Source organism: Anolis sagrei, chromosome 4, assembly GCF_037176765.1.
Source record: "Anolis sagrei isolate rAnoSag1 chromosome 4, rAnoSag1.mat, whole genome shotgun sequence".
NCBI lineage: Eukaryota > Metazoa > Chordata > Lepidosauria > Squamata > Dactyloidae > Anolis > Anolis sagrei.
This window is the reverse complement of record NC_090024.1, coordinates 189,664,677-189,685,172: the sequence shown is the minus strand read 5'-3', so window position 1 is coordinate 189,685,172 and position 20,496 is coordinate 189,664,677. Positions and strand designations below refer to the sequence as shown.

The window sequence follows — 20,496 nt, the reverse complement described above, 5'->3', positions numbered from 1 at the left end:
GGAAGCTTACATAATGCAAAACCTCAGCAACTAGGTTCCATGTTTTGACCTTGACCTTACTCACATGTTCATGAACATGATAAAACGTACAACTAAAGAGTTACTCTAGGTATCATGAGAAATTGGAATGGCACCTTATAAGCCCAACAGACCGGTAAGGAAGAGCATAAAGCAGGATGTGCAATTAGTGAGCCTTGTCAGACCTTGGGGCATTAGCACCTGATACCAAGCAAAGCAGATCCATCTGGGGGTAGCAATGTTTATACAATTGAAATATATAGTTTTAATTTAAAGGGTATAAAGATATTGAAGATAATGCATACCTAGGTCCACATTTGTCATATATCAATGTGATGTTCATGTGTGGAGTGAGTGAGCTAAGTGAAAGAAGTGCTTGAGCCTACCTTGGCTGCCTTTGGAAAATCAAACTCTTTGGGACAGAGGCTCTCTAGAACTCTGTGTACCTTAAACATACATCCATCCCAATTTGAACAGAACTAGGGATTTAAAAACTAGCAAAACAAATGTTAAGACCAAGTAAATAAATTTACAGTAGAGCAGTCTTGGCCTATATACCTGTAAGACTGACATTTGCTTTTTTAAAAAGGAGGGATAGGAAACACTAAATATAGGACCCTTTACACTTGTCTGAACAAGTCTGTACTTTGGAGTTTAGTGTCTAAGATGGCTTTTGCAAATTTGATCCCATATAAACTCTATTTTAAGAGTGGTAAGAGAGAGAAAAGGTAAGGGGGTATTATTTCCCTTGCTGTTCACTCAGTGTGACCAAATCCTTGCAGGCATGTCAACTGATCTCATATATTAAGTCTCTATATTAAATAAATCCTCACACATTAACAGTGAGTTCAACTTACTACAAAGGGAAGCCCTTCTGACGCCACTGTCAGTTTAGATTCCAACTAAGGTCTCCGATTCTGGACTTTTCAGTTCATTTTCAGTTCCAGTGTTGGCAACTTACAATCTCACACAGGAAAGAATTGTCATTGTTGCTGTGTTCCTTCAGATCCACTCTGATTTTTTTTCATGTCAAGAGCAACTTGAGAGACTGCAAGTCGCTTCTGATGTGAGAGAATTAGCCATCTGCAAGGATGTTGCCCAGGGGATCCCCAGATGTTTTAATGTTTTACCATCCATGTGGGAGGCATGGGGAGCTGGAGCTCACAGAGGGAGCTCATCCACGCTCTCCTCGGATTTGAACCTCTGGCCTGTCAGTCTTCAGTCTTGCTGACACAAGGGTTTAACCCACTGCACCACCTGGTGCTCCTATCCACTCTGATGATCCCACCGCAGAATTGTCTTGGCAAGATTTATTCAAAGCAATTTATTGCTGAGCATAAATTGCCCAAGGTTACCCGGTGGGTTTCCATGGCTGAGCAGCAATTTAGGGTCCATCTCCACTGCCATATAATCCAGATTATTAAAGCAGTTAACCTGCATCAACTTCTGTGAACTGGATTATCTCAGTCTACACTGCCATATAATCTGGTTCAAAGCAGATAATCTGGATTTTATATGTTCAGCACTGAAACCACATAATGATGCTGGATCACAGAATGAGATCACAATTAATATGCATGGGGATCAATCAAGCATAAATGAGTAAATCTATGCACTTTATGAGCAGTCTTTCCAGAAGAAAAGTGGCAAACTTATCAAACTACATTACCTGGGATAGATCTGAAGACTCCCGAGTCATGTCCTCCATGACTATAAACCCCAAATTGCATTGAGGTCATGTATATTACTCAGTCATATCATATAGTGGGAAAATGCATCTCACCTTTTTTAAATCAGGATACTCGCATTCAGATTTGCATAGGCTGGGGCAACCTTCCCTCTGGCTATTACATTCCTGTGTTTTTAAGTTTAAAGCTCCACTCAATTATTGTAAAGAGGTGGAGTGGGGGAAATGGGAACTGGGCAGCTAGTAAAAATATAACACTAAACAAAAACAACCCATAATTTTCTCCAGTCCCAAAGAGTTTCATGACTTTTTAAAAGTTAGTTTTATTTTTAATTTAATATAATGCCCATTAACAGTTTTAAAAAAATATTGGTGAATGCCTGTATGTGTAGATGTTGGCAGTCTTGCAGAGTTTCCACTTGAGTTAATGCCAAATTAAAGCTTTATAACTTCAGTAGCCCCCCTCCCTTTTTTGAACCAGTGAACTAATAACCACCTCAGACACTGCGGTACAGTTTGGCTCACAGCACAGCAAGGGAGAAGAGGAAGGAACTTGCTAAGGCAATTTGTATTACACTTAGGGAGTCTGATTCCAAAACAACATGTTGCTTTGTCTGGAAGATGACGAAACATGAGGGCAGAAATTCTGAGATTTTTGCCCTTTCTCCTCTCTGCCACTTAAGAGACATAAAAGAACTTAGGGACCATTCTTGGAGCATCCCCCAAGAACATGACTTGCTGTGACCATTAACTGCTATAGCTCAGTAGTTTTGTGAGGTATTTACACCTCTCTGTCAGCGGGTTCTGATGCCACAACAAACTACTAATGACAAGAACCCATAGGATGGAGCCATGGTGGTTAAACTGATATCAAACTGCTATAATTCTGCAGTATGAAGGGCCTCTTTAGATCCATCTACACAGATCTGATAATTCACATTGAAGTGGATTTGGGGAGGGGGCAAACAACACACACCATAATCCAGTGGAACTGCATTAAACAGAGAAAACCTATGTTTTAAAAAGTCCAGAGAAAGTCTGAATGGTACAAGAGACCCCATTATATCTCAGGCACACAGAAAACAAGACTTGGAGATATTTCCATGTGGTGATAACAACAGTGCATAACCGACTTTTAAAAACCTGGGCATGCGCTGCAACACACCTCTGCAATTATGGAAGGGATGGTGGAAAACTCCTGGCAGATGTCCCCCCAATCTGGATCATTCCAGATTAGCACAGATGCCCTGTGAGGATTGCTCTGGGGCAACCGAGCCAGGTGAGGACTCTCTGGAAGGCAACGGGGTTATTAAACCCTCTTTATACTCCAGATTAAATGCCTGTGGAGAAACACCCTTAGAGTGTCTGGACAAGTCACTGAGTATGCATTGGCCCTGCCTGGTTCTCAGAATTGTAGGCAGGTGACAATATGCCATTTTTCAGTTGTAACTATCTTGTATTGCCTCTTAAATAATTTCTGAGTTGGATATGATGATCCTAAACTGAACATGAGCCAACGGTACAATGCTGCAGCAAAGTTCAGTTCTGGGTTCCTCATTCTAAGAAGGAACAAGTTGGACTGTGTTCAGAGAAGAGCAATGAAGATGATAAGAGATATGGAGAACAAAGCATGTGATGAAAGTTTGAAGGATCTGGGCATGTTCAGCTCGGGGAAAAGAAGATTGAGCAGGTAACAGTCTTTAAATACCTCTAGAACTGCCACAAAGTGGTTCAGGCTTCATCTCTGCTGCCTCAGGGAGGAAACTAGGTTTAATGATTTTGAATTACAGGAAAGTAAATGTTGCTTCAACATTAGAAGGAACTTCTTGATAATGAGAGTGGCTTCGCAACAGAACCAATTACTTAGAGAGGTGGTAGGCTCTGGATATCTTCCAAAGAGGCTAGAACAGCAAAGGATGCTTAGCTGAAAACCCTGCATTGAGCAGAGGGTTGTACCTGGTGGCCCATGAGGCTCCTTCCTACTTTCCTACACTGTCATACAATCCAATTTCTGATCCCAGATTATTTGCTTTGAATTGGATTATATGGAAGTGTAGACTCATATAATCCAGTTCAAAGCAGACAATCTGGGATCAGATACTGGATTATATGGCAGTGTAGATCCAGCCATACTGTTACATTAAAGTTATCAAAAGAGAGCATCAAAGTCAGAGCTATAGAAACAGGAGCTGCTCTGGCATTCAGTGGATCCTACTGAATTGTATATGGCAAAGTAAACCCACAAACTATAAGACAGTTGAGGAGAATGGAAGGAGGAGCTGTTCCTCTCCAGCCTCTCTGTGCCTGTGTGTGTGCCTTATGTGCCTGTGTGTGTGCTTTCAAGTTGCCCCTCAAAATACAATAACCCTGTGAATTTCATAGGGTTTTTTTAGCCAAGGAATATTCAGAAATGGTTTTGTCAGCTCCCTTCTCTGAAATATAACCCAGAGCACCTGGTATTCATTGGTCATTCACAATACAGGTTGAGCATCCTTATCTGGAATTCCAAAACCCCAAGGACTACAACATCCAAAGATATCATTATCAGAGCTATATGGCTGGCTATGATAGTGAAACATTTGCTTTCGTTCGGATGATTCAACGTACACAAACTTTGTTTCATGCACAATATTACTGCAAAGCTATATAAATAAAAATGTAATGTTTGTCTGTGGGGTTAACATAACTCAAAAACCACTGGACGAATTGACACCAAATTTGGACACAATACACCTATCAGGCCAACAAGTGACCATCACTCACAAAACACTGAAAACACAGCAGAAAACATTTTAAAAGCCAAAAAAAACAAAAATACATGCGCAAAACCACATATATATGCAAACACACATATATGCACATATATACAAATATATACACACACAAAACACATCTACACAGACTGGGCCACATCAACGTGTGGCAGGGGACAGCTGGTATTGTATAAAATTACCTTCACGCTATAAGAGTAAGAAACACAAATGGATTTCATATTTAGACTTGGCCCCCATCTCCAAGATATCACATCATGTACATACATGGAAATACAGGTATTCCAAAAATTGGAAAAAATCTGAAATTCAAAACACTTTGGTCCAAGACAGATTGCATAAGAGATTCTCAACATATATTTTGTAGTAAGTACAACAGGCAAAATGTGCTCTACATGCTTTCTGTTATATCTTCAAAAGTACACATGTTAAAAAGGTATTCTCATTTTCTGTGAAAGCTGAAAAAGAGAAGGCAGGAAAAGCCCTCAAAAGCCCTGCTGTAGATTCAGCCCTGAGCAAAAGTATCCCCAAGACCTTTCAGCAACCAATATTTGATTATTTTTAAACATAAACTAATTATAGCCATCTGGCTGTATACCCCTTGTTGCTATGCAAAGCCAGCACTGAAGCACTTAATCCAGCCCCATTATTCCCCTTCCCCCAAAGCAAACAACAGTACGCCTATACTCCAGCAGCAAGTTTGCCCGCTACACTAAATCTACCTTTCCTCTTCTTTGCCATCATAAGGAAACAGACAGGACACCACCCAACTAATATTGCAGTGAGTACAAATATAGTACCAAAAATAAATGTTCCTTTTCTGCAAGAGACGGAAGGAGATAAATGAGCCTAAGATGACTTAAACACACAAATATCCCTGATATGTACCTTTACCAGTATAATACTCATTAGAAACATAATGAACTGACTGCCATTGAAGATCCATGTAAGTGTGAAAATTAGCTTGTGATTACAGCTGGATCTTTTAAAAAAGTTGTTAGAAATAGCCAGCTTGAGATGGAAGAGGAGGGCATAGTTATACCATTCATCAATGTTTCCCAAAATGGTTTAGACGTTTCCTTAGGGCTTCTTCATATCACTTGCATCTCTGCTCCTTCAAATTCCGAGGCAATTTCCTTTTGTGCTACATTATTTTGAGATGATTAACCTGTGGGCAGATTTGCCTGCCGTTCCCTATTAATATGTAAAATGTCACAGATCTAGCTTTAATGCACCCCATTTCCACCAAACTTGACAATACAGGCAACACCAATTGGTAGTTATATATTCTCTGTTCGTTGGCCTGTTTGTTGGATGCAGACTTATTTGGATAATTGACATTTATGTACTGCCATCCAACTGAGATTTATTGACTGTTTCCAGTGGCAATTGAGCATGGCCACGCACATCATCCTCAAACAGCCTGACACATTCGCCCCATTTGGAATCCAAATAAACTATTGGATTAATTTATTATTTATTTATTTGCTTCATTTATATCCCGCATTTCTCACCCCTGTAGAGGGACTTAAGGCAGCTTACAACTCTGGCAAGATTCAATGCCGTTTAAAACATAATCATAAAACATATCCCGCCAACGAAAACAATTAAAACAGTCAAGCAAATAGATACATAGAATAATAACAGATTAAAACAGATTAAAAACATATAAAGTGCATATTTCATCCATAATCCTTGCTCATAATCCTTATTCAGACTGCGTCGAAACTGTAATAGCTTATTCTGCAAATGCTTGTATACAGAGCCATGTCTTTAACTTTTTTTCTGAAAACCAGATGAGATGGGGCCTGCCTGATGTCACTGGAGAGGGAATTCCACAGCCGGGGGGCACCACTGAGAAGGCCCTGTCTCTCTTTCCCACCAATCGGGTTCGCGAAGGGGGTCGGACCAAGATTAGTGCCTCCCCAGCCAATTCAAAGCTCTTGTTGGCTCATAGGAGAAGATGCGTTCAAACAGGTAAGTTGGACCAGAACTGTTTAGGGCTTTATAGGCCAAGATCTATTTGGGCTCGGTAGCAAACTGGCAGCCAATGGAGCTGACGTAACAGAGGAGTAATATGCTCCCTGTACACCACCCCAGTTAGAATTTTGTCTGTTGCTCATTGAACTTATTGAAGCTTCTGGGCTGTCTTCAAAGGCAACACCACATACAGTGTGTTGCAGTAGTCTATACAAGATGTAACAGGAGCATGGACCACCGTGGCCAAGTCTGACTTCCCAAGGTACGGACGCAACTGCTGCACAAGTTTTAATTGTGCAAAAGCCCCCTGCCCACCACCGAAACCTGGGTTCCAGGCTCAACGATGAATCCAGGATCACTCCCAAGCTGCGAACCTGCATCTTCAGGGGGAGTGCAACCCCATCCAACACAGGCTGTAACCTTATACCCTGTTCAGCCTTATGACTCACCAGGAGTACCTCCATCTTGTCTGGATTCAATTTCAATTTGTTCATCCTCATCCAGACCATCACCACTGCCCAACACCCGTTCAGGACCTGAATAGCCTCCTTAGCATCAGGTGGATAGGAGTGATAGAGTTGGATGTCATCTGTGTGCAGATTACAACAAACTCCAAAAATCCAGATGATCTCCTCTAGCGGTTTCATGTAGATGTTAACATGGGAGACAGTAATGAACCCTGCAGGACTCAGCAAGTCAATGATTGTGCAGCCTACCAGGTGTCCCCCAACAACCTCTTCTGAGAACAGATCTCCAAGAACTAAAGCTACTGTCAAACAGTGCCATCAAGCCCCATTCCTGCAAGGCGTCTCAGAAGGATACTGTGATCAATGGTATCAAAAGTTGCTGAAAGGTCTAAGAGAACCAACAGGGATACACTCCCCCTGTCAAGTTTCCTATGCATATCATTCATTAAGGAGACCAAGCCTGTTTCAGTTCCATGTCCCAACCTAAAGGCAGACTGTGATGAGTCTAGAAAATCAGTTTCATCCAAGAACATCCAGAGTTGCGAGGCCACCACACATTTGAAGACTTTGGCCAAATAGAGGAGTTTGGAAACTAGCAGAAAATTGTTCAACTGAATGGGGTCCAGTGATTAAGCAATTCTTTTCCCCTTGCATGCACACAATGTATAACTTCCTGATCCATTCAAACTGCATTTTGCCACTATGACTAGATTCATGCTTTGGAAAACTGAACCAAACTATCGGTTGCTAGTTTATAAAAATAAAAGAAGGGTTCAATAGACTAGGAACTGGTAAAGGAAGGAAGGAAGGAAGGAAGGAAGGAAGGGAGGGAGGGAGGGAGGGAGGGAGGGAGGAAGGGAGGAAGGAAGGGGAGATGGGAGTGCTTAAGCCCACATTTTCCACATCCACCACACTGGATTAATGGCAACTGCATTTTTCACGCACTGAAATCAAGGTACAGACACAAGACTATTGCTCATACAAGAATATTTTAGATACCAAATGGTTGACACGATCCCCCAGTATGAGCTTCTCCTGAATGGTTTGAATTCCTCAATTGCACATGAAGGATTTTGTTAAGTAAAGGTTTGTTCTCAGAGCATTTTGTTGGAACATGCCTTGCTCCTCGTTAGGCACATATGTAAGAGAAAGTAATTATCCTGCGTGATTACAGCAAGATAACAGACATTGTAGACATCAATCATAAGACAGCATTATATAGCTGCCATGTCTTTGAAGTCCTGTAGAACATGGGTGAACAACAAAGGAAAGGCAATATTTGCTCCCCGCAGCAGGCCACAGTTAAGCATTTCTGGCTGAAAACTCATTTTTGCAAATGACTGGATGTCAGCACGCATTTGTAATTTTGGAGTTTTCCAGCCTATTTTCTGTAGGCTTCATTTAAGGCACATTTTGAGGGATGGGGTGGTGATCATTTCACTGCACATAATGCTCTCAGCAACACCTGAGGTCATTGTTCTCCTTCAAAAATAAATAAATTAAGGAGAAATCTGTGAGCTGCCCATAGATTGTTCTTTCTCCACCCCATAAAATGTGGCACAGGCTTTTCTCCCATTAAAGGTACTAATTGGATTAATTTCATTCTTGTTTCTAGACCTTGATATAACCAATTATCAAATGAAAATATTGCATAGAGCAGCATTTGGATAAAACAGAATTGGTTCAACCAACCTAGAAACACACATGATCATTGTTCTTAGGTTATCTGATATAGGGGATCAGCAATGGTTTCCTCCCCATGTGATAGAGACCATGGCCCCATTTGGGTCACTATATATGACAGGCTAAATTGTTCCTTGTTTTCCTGAAAATTTTCCTGGGCTAATGATTCCTGGGCCAATGGCTTATGAACCAGTACTGGTCTATGACCATCACTTTGAGTAGCACTGATGTAAACTATGTTCTCCGCTGGAACTACATACTTTATTAGGAATGTAGGGCATTCCGGGGAGTGGGGTGAGCTCCAATCTGTCAGCTCCACCTTCCCATGCAGGGACATGAGAGAAGCCTCCCACAGGATGGTAAAACATCCAGGCGTCCCCTGGACAACATTTTTGCAGACGGCCAATTCTCTCACACCAGAAGCGACTTGCAGTCACCCTTGACATGAAAAAAGCCACCGAATGCAGTCTTCTCCTTACTTTTTAATGTGTGTTTTTAATTGTTTGTGTTTGGTTTGTTTCTTTACAATGAGACTGTCACACCACAGTTTGGGGGCTATGCAATGTCAAATACCACACTGAAAGTTATGGTTGCTTAACATGATTTTTGTCGTTCTCCACAGAAAAGCCAAATGTTGTTTTAAGTAAAGTTCCAAACAGTTTTTTTCATTATATACAGTGTACTCTAGAAGAAGGAGAGCTTGTTGTTGTTCGTATGTCCTCCAATTTTAGCACAGATGTTGATTATACTCCTTGTTTGTCTATTTTCCAAAATGTACAAAGACTTTGTTCAGTTGGAGGCAGTACCTTCCATCATTAAGTCGATTTCTACATAAATGGAAGGCACACACTTCATAAAGGCCAACAGGCTAGCTTCCTTTTCCTTTGTAAAAACAGAAGTCTTTATTTCTTTAGGTGTTGTTTTTTGGCTAATTAAAACTATCCTAAAAGCATTTATATTCCGCTAAAGAAAGCAAGAGTGGCATGGGACCCATAATGTTGGCTGCATAACCTGAAGACCAGCCAGCACACTGAGGCGAGTTTAAGATTGCGAAGACAGAGTACACTTTATTTACCATCATCATAAGCTTCCCCTAAGACTCTCTGGGGATACATAACTTTGAAAATGAGGGATAAAGTTATCCTGGAATATTTTCCTATGTAGATTACGCCAGTGTGACTTTGTGTAAAAACACTATGACCTCTTACACTCAGAGACAGTAAAACTCCTCAAGGAGAGGATAACTCAAAAGTGTCTGAAATATTTAATTTGCTTTGCAATTACAAAGAAATATTTTCCATTCTTTCTCTTTCCTGCACCTGAAACACAATTTTAAGTACAGACATGTTAGACATCTTCAGTCAATTCTCCTTTGAACTACTACGCATTGAAAAGTTTATGGTTTTATACTTCATAGGTGTGAGCAACAACCATCTTCTATGGTTTTTAATGGAAGTGAGAAAAAGGGAAGAGATAAAGGCAGAAAGGAAAGAGTGAGAGAGAAGATTGAGATAATGGAGGGAAAAGGGGTATCATCTGTAGTCAAGTGAATTATAGTCGTTCAAAATTCCTATGGAGTTAGGCCCTGCAGGTGCATTCTTACTTGAAAAGAACCCATCCCATTATCTCCCAAACACATCAATGATCTACATCATCTTTCTCATAATCATGCTTTACTCTATTGCCTCTGGGAATGCATAGATTTGAATGGGAGAGGTTGAATCCTTTTGATTTAATTGAAATATGATCCTCCAAAGTATTATTTAGCGCAGCCAGATTAGGCTGCCATGCTTTCCCACTCAAAAGTAGATACCTACAGAACTGCACTGCATAGGCATTTATAGGATTGCATTGCTCATACTTTTAATTGACGTTAACTACTGCTTGAGTTACATATTCTCATATAATATTCATTAGATCTTCTAAATTATTATTTTAGTCCACCATATTTGGCATAGTCTTTTCATATGCAAGAGGTAGAACTCTGGATCAACATATAAATACAACATAGTGTTAGTTGTTTCTGAACATATGGCAGCACCCAAACACAAATCAAGGAACATGAAAGGCACTGGCAGACTACTTCAACCAGAGAAGTCAGGCACAGCAGAACACCTGATGAACCAACCTGGACACAGCATATTATTTGAAAACACAGAAATGCTGGACCGCTCTAACAACCACCATGTCAAACTACAGAGGAGCCACTGAAATCCATAAGCATGTGGACAATTTCAACAGAAAAGAGGAAGCCATGAAAATGAACAAAATCTGGCTACCAGTATTAAAAAAAACTCTAAAATCATAACAGCACTCAAAAACAGGGGAATTCCAGACAAAAACAATCAGGGCCAATTACTCACCTCCCAACAAAGGATTCCCCCAGGCAGTAAGAAGCCAGACCTTGAAAACTGCTAGGCCATTCAATGCTAATCAAGGTGGCCAATTGAAACATTCACACTTCCTCAAACAGACAAGAGTTCTTTCCCCCACCCTGGACATTCCACAGATATATAAACCCTATTTTCCTAGTTTCCAACAGACCTCCCAACCTCTGAAGATGCCTGAAGAACCTCTGAAGATGCAGGTGAAACATCAGGAGGGAATGCTTCTGGAACATGGCTATACAACCCAGAAAACACACAGCAACCCACATGGGAATGAGTTTCTTGATCTCTGGGAAAAAGAAACTGCTTATTTAATCAAACAAACACGCTTCACACGTATTAATGGTCTCCTTTACCACTGCAGATTTTCAGAACACAAACCAGATGAGAACAAGACTGGAGAATGATCAAGTGGTGGGCAGGTACAAGTGATGGCTCCAGATTTTTAGGCAGTGAATCATACACCCCCATTTGTCTCCTTAACATTGTGTTGCCAGTATATACACGTGATACACAACAGGTCAAGACAAGAATAAACTCAACCACAACTGCTTTAGGCAGGGACTCGTAAGAACCTTCCTGCTGGGGTTCGACACTCATGGCCGGCTCTTGTTTTTATCTGGGCAAAACCCAGTCAATAAACAGAAAATGTCTAGATGGCTTTATTCCAGAGAGAGAAAAATAAGATTCTATGCATCAGAATGCATTATTCTTGGAAAGTGAGTTGACACCAGTCAATACACAACAGGAATCTTGTTGGAGTATCAAAAGTCCGCCAGCAAAGTGGCAGGAACAAGTGGCTAAGGAAATTTCACTTTTAGATTGAAAGAGGAACAGGCACCCAAACAAAGCTAACACTCTTCTGCTAGGCTTCATTGGTCAACAGCAGACAGCCTGGATGTGATGTATTTTCCCTCTCCCTGTTTGCCAAAGCCTCTTGGCTCCAATGTTACTGGAGAACTTAATGTCACAGCACCGTCTACCAAACAAGGCTTTAGATCCAGACAGATCAAATCCAAAGTCTCCAAGTCATTTGCCTCAAGTCTGTTACCTGGAGGAGTCCCAAACATTACAATGAGTACAACAGGATAGCTTTGCTTTAAAAAATGCAATCCAACTAAATTGCCAAAACACACACACAAAGGCTGGCATCCAGTCAGGAGAATACAAGTGTATGAGTCACACTATAAAGAGCTAGTGTGGTGTAATGGTTTGAGCATTGAACTCTGACTTTGGAGGCTAGGGTCTGGATCCCTGCTCAGCCATGGAAACCCATTGGCTAATATTGGGCAAATCATACTCTCTGATGAAGGCAAGTGGAGTGGAGGGGGGCTCTAAAATATGTTGTGAAAAAAACAACAAAAATCAAAGTAGGGCTGCCATGAGTCAGAAAGGATGTGAAGGCACACAATAACAACAAAAACATGCTATGCATGTGGGGCCAAAAATATACCATTACACAACATGTTCTACTGATACAGGTGGAAAATGAGTTGTGTAGACAGCATGTTCTACTATGCATTGAAGTTGTGCATTGCATATTGTGCCCTGGACACTGTGTAACAGCCCATAATAATTGACATGTGTTGTACCTTCTTGTTATGGTGCATGGAGTTGTATGGTGCTCACACAGTATATCTTGATGCTATGTTGAGGGGAAGTTGAACTGCAGCACAATTCAGATTCTTCTAGCTAGTGGATAGGTGTTCCTTAATCTTTGCCAGGCCTTCTTCCTTTGAATATCCAAGCAAAGTCCACCTTTCAAACAGCTTACCTCCCAAGTTCATGAAGGGGAAACACTGTATAGCAGCAGTTCAACATTTGCAGGGTTGGGTTATTGATTTTTGGTTATTAGTATCTCCTGTTATTGCCTTATGATATCCAGATTATATGGATTTATCTAATTAGGTTCTTGTGGGTTTTTTCAGGCTATATGGCCATGTTCTCGAGGCATTCTCTCCTGACATTTCGCCTGTATCTATGGCAAGCATCCTCAGAGGTAGTGAGGTCTGTTGGAATTAGGGTTTATCTAATTATTTCCACCTCCCATTACAAAATTGACCTAACTAATTTAGCAATGGTTCAACCATTCTTGAGTTCATTGGCTTCTCTTCAAGTTCTGCTGAATGACTGAAATACATTATTTATTTATTTATTTATTTATTTATTTATTTCAGACTGAGGTTCCAGTGGTGATTTTTTTCATAGTTAACAATGTCATCAAGAAGAAGGCTGATATTCTGATTCAACAAAATAATTCGTGATAACATGAATGCCTGTACTACTTTCAGCTCTGTTCTGATTGGGCAAGCAGACATGGTTATTTTGGACTTCAGCTCCCAGAATTCCTGACCATTGAACAAGCTGGCTAGAGATCCTGGGAACTGGAGGAACAAACACCTGGAAGACCGCGGGTGAAGAGGCCTGGTGTAGAGGTTATAGTGCTGATCTTGGATTGGGGAGACCTAAGTTCAAATTCCAACTTGACCATGAAGTTAACTGGGTCAGTCATGATCACTCCATTCAGTCAAATTCACAGGAAGGTCTAGATGTTATAAGAATAAAGAAAGGGGTGAAAGCTAAACATATTGCTACATTCCTTCATAAAGGACCACAAGTTAATTGGGGTGCACAGAAATTCACTAAGTATATTGCATGATATCCATTCATTTAAAACAATTCAGGCAGAATACATAAGGACTGATTTCTTGTCTGGTTATCTTCAGTTCTTGAGCCAGCAAGTCACACTTGCACAGAAACATGTTTTAACATGCACATCTTTAAGTAAAGGAATGGGGCATCAGGGAGCAGACTTAGGGGAAAGCCCTAGACCATTTCCTATCCTATCCACTCAGCCTTTTGATCCCAGGTGGTGCACTGGGTTAACCCACTGAGCAGCTAAACTTTTTGACCGAAAGTGGGGTGAGCTTCCGCTGTCAGCTCTAGCTCCTGCCAACCTAGCAGTTTGAAAACATGCAAATGTGAGTAGATCAATAGGTTCCGCTCCAGCAGGAAGGTAACAGCTCTCCACGAAGTCGTGCCAGCCACATGACCTTGGAGTTGTCTACAGACAACGCCAGCTCTTTGGCTTAGAAATTGAGATGAGCACCAACCCCCGAGCCAGACACGACTGGACATAATGTCAGGAGTAAATCTTTACCTTTAAAAGAGAACTGAAAGCCTTGACTCCTCCAGCCTAAACTCTAACTTTATCAGCAAACCCAAGTATCTGCTTGCTGTTCTCTATGGAGACAGTGTTTGGACAGCATGTTTGTCCTTGATACCTTCCACGTTTGAGAGTTTGGGAGAGTTTGTTTAAAGCTCAGACAGAATTTCTGTGTACATTTTACAGAAAGTTCTAGCTTATATTAACCTATTTTGGTGTTATGTATGAACCAATGTTGTCTTCTACAACATATCCACTATTCCCAGCCCTCTTCCACTTGGCATCCTCTAGCCAAGTTGCGATACAAGCTCATCACTGCCAATCATGCTGATGAGGGATGACAGAGATCCAAAATATCTAGAAAATACCAGGTGAGGGAATGCTGGGCGATGATATCCTTAAATGACATAAATGTCCCTACTCTAGTGTTATTGTTATGTGACTTTTAGTCAACTGACTTACAGGAACACTATCCTAGGTTTTCTTGACATTTTTTTCTGAGGATTTCACCTCACTTTCTGTCCCTGTGATAAATGGATTTTGAAAAATCTGGCTTGTTGTGGAAACAGGGATTGAGGATGAAGATTCAATGGAGACACTTTTTCCCCATGACAACTCTTTCAGGAGTGAACTTCCCTACCGAGGGATAATTTCTTTCACTTCCTGTTGTCTCAACCCCGTTCTTAACTATGAGTTTTTTGTAACTCGGGGACTGCCTGTAATTCTGTATTCCAGTAAGAATTTTAATGAATCTGCCCTCAACCTGGGAACTTCCAGATGTGTTGAACCATTCTGGGTATGGTTTGATGGGAGACGCTGTCTGACACATTTGGAAGGGACAGAACTGGAGAAGTTTACTCAGTTCCCTCTTGATTTCTTCCAGGGTCAGCTATGTTTCTGGAAAGTTTCATGTTCTATAAATGTGTGTGTGCAGTGCTCTACAGTCAGGCTTTTTTCATCATCACCGCAGTTTACAAAAGAAGAGGAATGAAGAGCTCAAAACTAAACCTTTAAAGAGTGTGGGTATCACCCTTGCTCCATTCCACATCCATCCTGTGACTTAAAAAAATCATTTCCATGATGGACTATTGTTGTGATCTATACAACAAACTAATGTTCCAGACACAGTATTTTATTTTCTGGCATATGTTCTGTATCAGAAACTAGAGCTGATGCAGTCTATCCAATGCATTTTTCTGAATTAGCACCCCAAATAACCAAACCGAATCTAAAATTGACCAAAACTGATTCCTAATCCTTTTGGCATCAATGTTGGAGAGTGGTCCCTGGTCAAAGTGATCCCAGTTCAAATTTTCCCTGGTCAAAGTGGTCCCTGATCAAAAAAAAGGTAGGGAACCACTGCACTAGACCATATGGGCTCCCATATATTTAACTAAAAGGGCAAAAATACTCTGAAGTCAACAAATACCATCTGATCTTGGAAACTAACCAGATTAGTACTTGGATAGGGAACTTACAAGAAACATTAGGTGCTGTAGATTATATTTCAGAAGAAGGACCTGGCAAACCCCCTTTGAGTATTCCTTGCTTAATTTGGAGACACACAGATATATATACACTGATCTTAAACAAGAATTTTAAGAAAAGGCAAATAAAAGATCAGGATGCCCAAGTGACATCCATCAGAATGGTTCGTTGGTTTTTCTCACACAAGGAACAAGTGTAGAGGAGGAAGGCATTATTACCTGCCAAATCTCATCAAGCAAGAAGCTAGCCCAAATCCACATCTTGCTCCCTCCCCTTCTTTCCCTGAAGGTATCCGTCAAGTCTCTACAGGATGGATTTTTGCTTTGCTATTTTAGCATAAATCTGGTCTGGGCTTCAGTGGAATTTGAAACCCAAAGGCCTTAATAAATAAATATTATGATAAGAATATGAAAGCCATGCATACACTGAAGATAATTGGATGGGGGAGAAATCCCAAAGCATTCCTTTCCTAGCTAAAATCACTAGGCTTTAAATGAAGACGACAACTCTCTTTATAAAGCCTGCAAAGGGAAACAACACAAAGCCCCCAAATACTCTTGTAGATTTTGAGCCTTATTTCCTGTAGTCTATCCTCTAAAGTAGGCATAGGTAAACCTGGGCCCTCCAGGTGCTTAGGACTCCAACTCCCACAATTCCTAACAGCCTCAGGCCCTTTTCTTTTCCCACTCAGACTGCCCATAATATTCTGGAAACTCCTGCTAACTTCACACAGAAGCCTAAGAGGAAGTAAAATCCACATGGTGAAAATATTGCCAATGTTCCTTAGGCATGGATTGACTAAAACCCTCTCCTGTTCGCTCCTATTTCTCACACGTGGTTCCTTGCATTTCCTCATGACTGACAACCTAGTAAGAGATGGTGTGCATGTACACACTTGTGTTGTTGTGAAGTGGGAAGGCACAGCAAGGGGATCGGGTATCTGTGCATCAAAACACACCTCTTCCCTAGAGTTTTGCCACGGTTAGTCAAGGCGCATCTTCCACCCAAGTTGTCATAAGTACTTGCTTCTAAAAGGATGATATTTTATATCCTAATTGATGAATGATGGGGGGGGGGGGGTTGTACTTAATTAGGAAGAATGAAAAAGAAACACAAAAATATTCCCTCTTTCCTTCTTTTCAGCCATTAACCAGTGGCTGAAAAGCAATTTTCAAAGCGTTCCAAACAGAGTCAAAGAGCAAAAACTGAAGGAAAGGCATTCAGCACTTGGCATAGAGCAGTGATTCCCGACCTGTTTTATGCGGACCACCTGTGGTCTGCAAGAACCACAATATGATACGTGGCCTCATCATTGGGGGGGGGGGGGGTCACAAGGGTGTGTCAGAGAGATCCCCAAAGACCATCAGAAAACACAGTATTTTCTGTTGGTTATGGGGGTTCTGTGTGGGAAGTTTGGCCCAATTCTATCATTGGTGGGGTTCAGAATGCTCTTTGATTGTAGGTGAACTATAAATCCCAGCAACTACAACTCCCAAATGTCAAGGTCTATTTTCCCCAAACTCCACCAGTCTTCACATTTGGGCATATTGAGTATTTGTGCCAAGTTTGGTCTAGACCCACTGCTGTTTGAGTCCACTGTGCTCTCTAGAGGTAAGTGAACTACAATTCCCAAACTCAAGGTCAATGCCCACGAGTCCCTTCCAGTATTTTCCATTGGTCATGGGAGTCCTGTGTGCCAAGTTTGGTTCAATTCCATTGTTGGTAGAGTTCAGAATGCTCTTTGATTGTAGGTGAACTATAAATCCCAGCAACTAAAACTCCCAAATGACAAAATCAATCCCCCTTCCAACCCCACCAACATTCAAATTTGGGCGTATTGGATGTTTGAGCTAAATTTGGTCCAGTGAATGAAAACACATCTTTCATATCAGATATTTGCATGACAATTCACAACAGTAGCAAAATTATAGTTATGAAGTAGCAATGAATATGAAGTAGCAACGAAAACAATGTTATGGTTGGGAGTCACCAAAACATGAGGAAATGTATTAAGGGGTCGCAGCATTAGGAAGGTTGAGAATTACTGAACTAGAGCAACTGGTCTCGCCAAAACTTACTAAGTATGGTGTTCTGTGGGTGAGAAGAGGGTGCCTACTGGATGGCATATGTCCTGTATCCAAAACTAAAACTCGTGTAGTCTATACAATGCAGTTTTCTAAATCAGGATCCCAAATAACCAAACTGAATCTAAAGTTGACCAAAAACTGATTCATAAGCCTTCTGGTACTAATGCTGGAGAGTGGTCCCTGGTCAAAGTGGTCCTTGGTCAAAGCAGTCCCTGGTCAAAGTGGTCCCTGTTCACGTAGTCCCTGGTTAAGTGGTCCCTGGTCAAAGAGTCCCTGGCCAAGTAGTCCCTGGTTAAGTGGTTCCTGGTCAAAATGGTCACTGTTCAAGTAGTCCCTGGTGAAATGGTCCCTGGTCAAAGCGGTCCCTGTTTGAATAGTCCCTGGTTCAGTAGTCCCTGGCCAAGTAGTCCCTGGTTAAGTGGTCCCTGGTGAAATGGTCCCTGATCCAACTGGTCCCTGTTCAAGTAGTCTCTGGTCAAAGTGGTCAATGGCCAAGTAGTCCCTGGTTAAATGGTCCCTGGTCAAAGTGGTCCCTGTTCTAGTAGTCCCTGATTCAGTGGTGCCTTGTCAAAGTGGCCCCTGTTCAATTAGTCCCTAGTTAAGTGGTCCCTGGTCAAAGTGGTCCCTGTTCAAGTAGTCCCTGGTTAAATGGTCCCTGGTCAAAGTGGTCCCTGTTCTAGTAGTCCCTGATTCAGTGGTGCCTTGTCAAAGTGGCCCTTGTTCAATTAGTCCCTAGTTAAGTGGTCCCTGGTCAAAGTGGTCCCTGTTCAAGTAGTCCCTGGTTAAATGGTCCCTGGTCAAAGTGTTCCCTGGCCAAGTAGCCCCTGGTTAAGTGGTCCCTGGTCAAAATGGTCACTGTTCAAGCAGTCCCTGGTGAAATGGTCCCTGGTCAAAGCAGACCCTGTTCAAAGTGATCCCTGTTCAAGTAGTCCCTGGTGAAATGGTCCCTGGTCAAAGCGGTCCCTGGTCAAGTGGACCCTGGTCAAAGTGGACCCTGTTCAAATAGTCCCTGGTCAGGTGGTCCCTGGTCAAAGTGGCCCCTGGCCAAGTAGTCCTTGGTTAATGGTCCCTGTTCAAAGTGGTCCCTGGTCAAGTAATCCCTGTTCAAAGTGGTCCCTGGTCAAAAAAAAGATTGGCTGCGAGATGTTGCCCAAGGATGCGAGATGTTGCCGAGCCTGTCCGAAGGGTTAAAGGCGAGAGGAATGGTCCCAAAGACATACACAGAGAGACACATGCTCCGGGGAAGAAAGAGAGATTGGGACTGAGATTTTTCATTGAGAGAGAGAGAAGGAGAGATTGAGTCGGGGAAGCAGGAGGTTGCCTGCCTCGACCTTACCTTGGCTGGCTTTCGCCATGGTGCCTCCGGAGCAGAAGAGAAAGGAGAGCAGGCACCATCCCACCACCTCCACGGTCCCCATTCCCACCGGCTGGAAGGAAAGCTTCGCTCTGCTCTGAAGGTCTCCTCGGGAGGCTTGGGAACCGCGCAACGGGCGCAAACTCGCTCCAAAAGCGCACAGGAGAGAGAGGGTGGGAGGGAGGGGGAGAGGGAGAGAGAGGGAGAGAGGTGTCCGCTTGGCGTGCGCTCCCGCAGAGCCGAGGGGAGGATTCAGGTCGGGGTTTGTGCGGCTTTTGTTCGCTTGCTCCCGAAGGAAGGCACAAGAGCGAGAGACCCTGGGCTGGCCTTGATCCTTTGGCCAAGCAGCCCTCCTCGGGTTTGGTCCGAGAGCGCCGTGCGAAGGAGCGAGCCAGGGGCTGGTGTGGTCTCGTGCGGGGGACCTGGGGAAGGTCCACCCAAGCAACGCCCTTTCTCTCTCTCTCTCCCTCCCTCTCTCCCTTCCTTCCTTCCTTTCTTTCTTTCCTCCTAGTTGCCTCCTTCTCCTCCTTCTCCTCCTTCTCCCCTCCCTCCCACCGCCCTCGCCCGGACTGTGCCGCTCGGCTCTGGCTGCAGGAATTTACAGTCTGCCGCCGGGGGAGCCGGGCGAGTCGCCATGGAGACGGCTTCCCCGGGAGCCAGGAGGTCAGGCCAGCCAGAGACCCGCGGGCAAATCAATGGATCAATGCGAGGGCCCCGCCGACACAGCAGCGCAGGAGGAGGAGGAGGAGGAGGAGGAGGAGGAGACGGAGCAGACCCTCGCCCCTCCTCTGCCGGGAGAAGGAGACCGAGGAGGGGCAGGAGAAAGGGGGGCAGGGGGAAGCCAACCCCTCCGCCAATGCCCTGACCTGCGCGCCCCCCCCCCCCCTTCTCTCCCTCCTTCCCACTCTCCGCTTCCTTTGACAAACTTTCTGCTCGGAAGGCAGGAGACGCGCTCTCGGGCTCAATGGGAGAGCCAGATCAAAGCGCGGTCTCCGCTCCTCTCCTTCGGGACAAGGGGCCTGGGGGGCAGCAGGCACAGAAGGGGCCCACGGAGAGGGCGAGGAGGAGGAGGAGGAGGAGAAGGAGATGAAACCCTTTTCTGACCATGATCTGGACCCTTTGTCAGGTTGCTCGTCTTCTCTCTGAAGCCAGAGCATCCATCCCATTTCGTTTGAGTGTAATTTAGTCTACTGGAAGGGTTGGGTGGGCATTGATCTTGAGTTTTGGAGTTGTAGTTCACCTACATCCAGAGAGCATTGGACTCAAACCAGGATGGGTCTGGACCAAACTTGGCATGAATATGTGTGTGTGTGTGTGTGTGTGTATAGGATTTACAAAAGAGTGAATATTCAGTGCTCCTTAAACATATGAACAATCAGATTTGGTTGTACAATTATTTATACCTTAA

At 42.9% G+C, this 20,496-nt stretch overlaps 1 protein-coding gene across 5 annotated transcripts in view; it reads right to left on the bottom strand.

Moving 5' to 3' along the window:
• The window catches only part of SCUBE3 (signal peptide, CUB domain and EGF like domain containing 3), a 143,533-nt gene extending 123,677 nt beyond the window's left edge, over positions 1–19,856 (bottom strand). For 2 of the 5 annotated variants that reach the window (XM_060773091.2, XM_060773092.2), the window contains exon 1: positions 19,071–19,855. In XM_060773091.2, the coding sequence (XP_060629074.1) occupies positions 19,071–19,152 (82 nt within the window). In that variant the 5' untranslated portion in view covers positions 19,153–19,855. Of the gene's footprint in view, positions 1–19,070 lie in introns of all 5 variants that reach the window. The other 3 variants (XM_060773093.2, XM_060773094.2, XM_060773095.2) reach the window with 2 other exon arrangements.
• Positions 19,857–20,496: the final 640 nt, after the last annotated feature.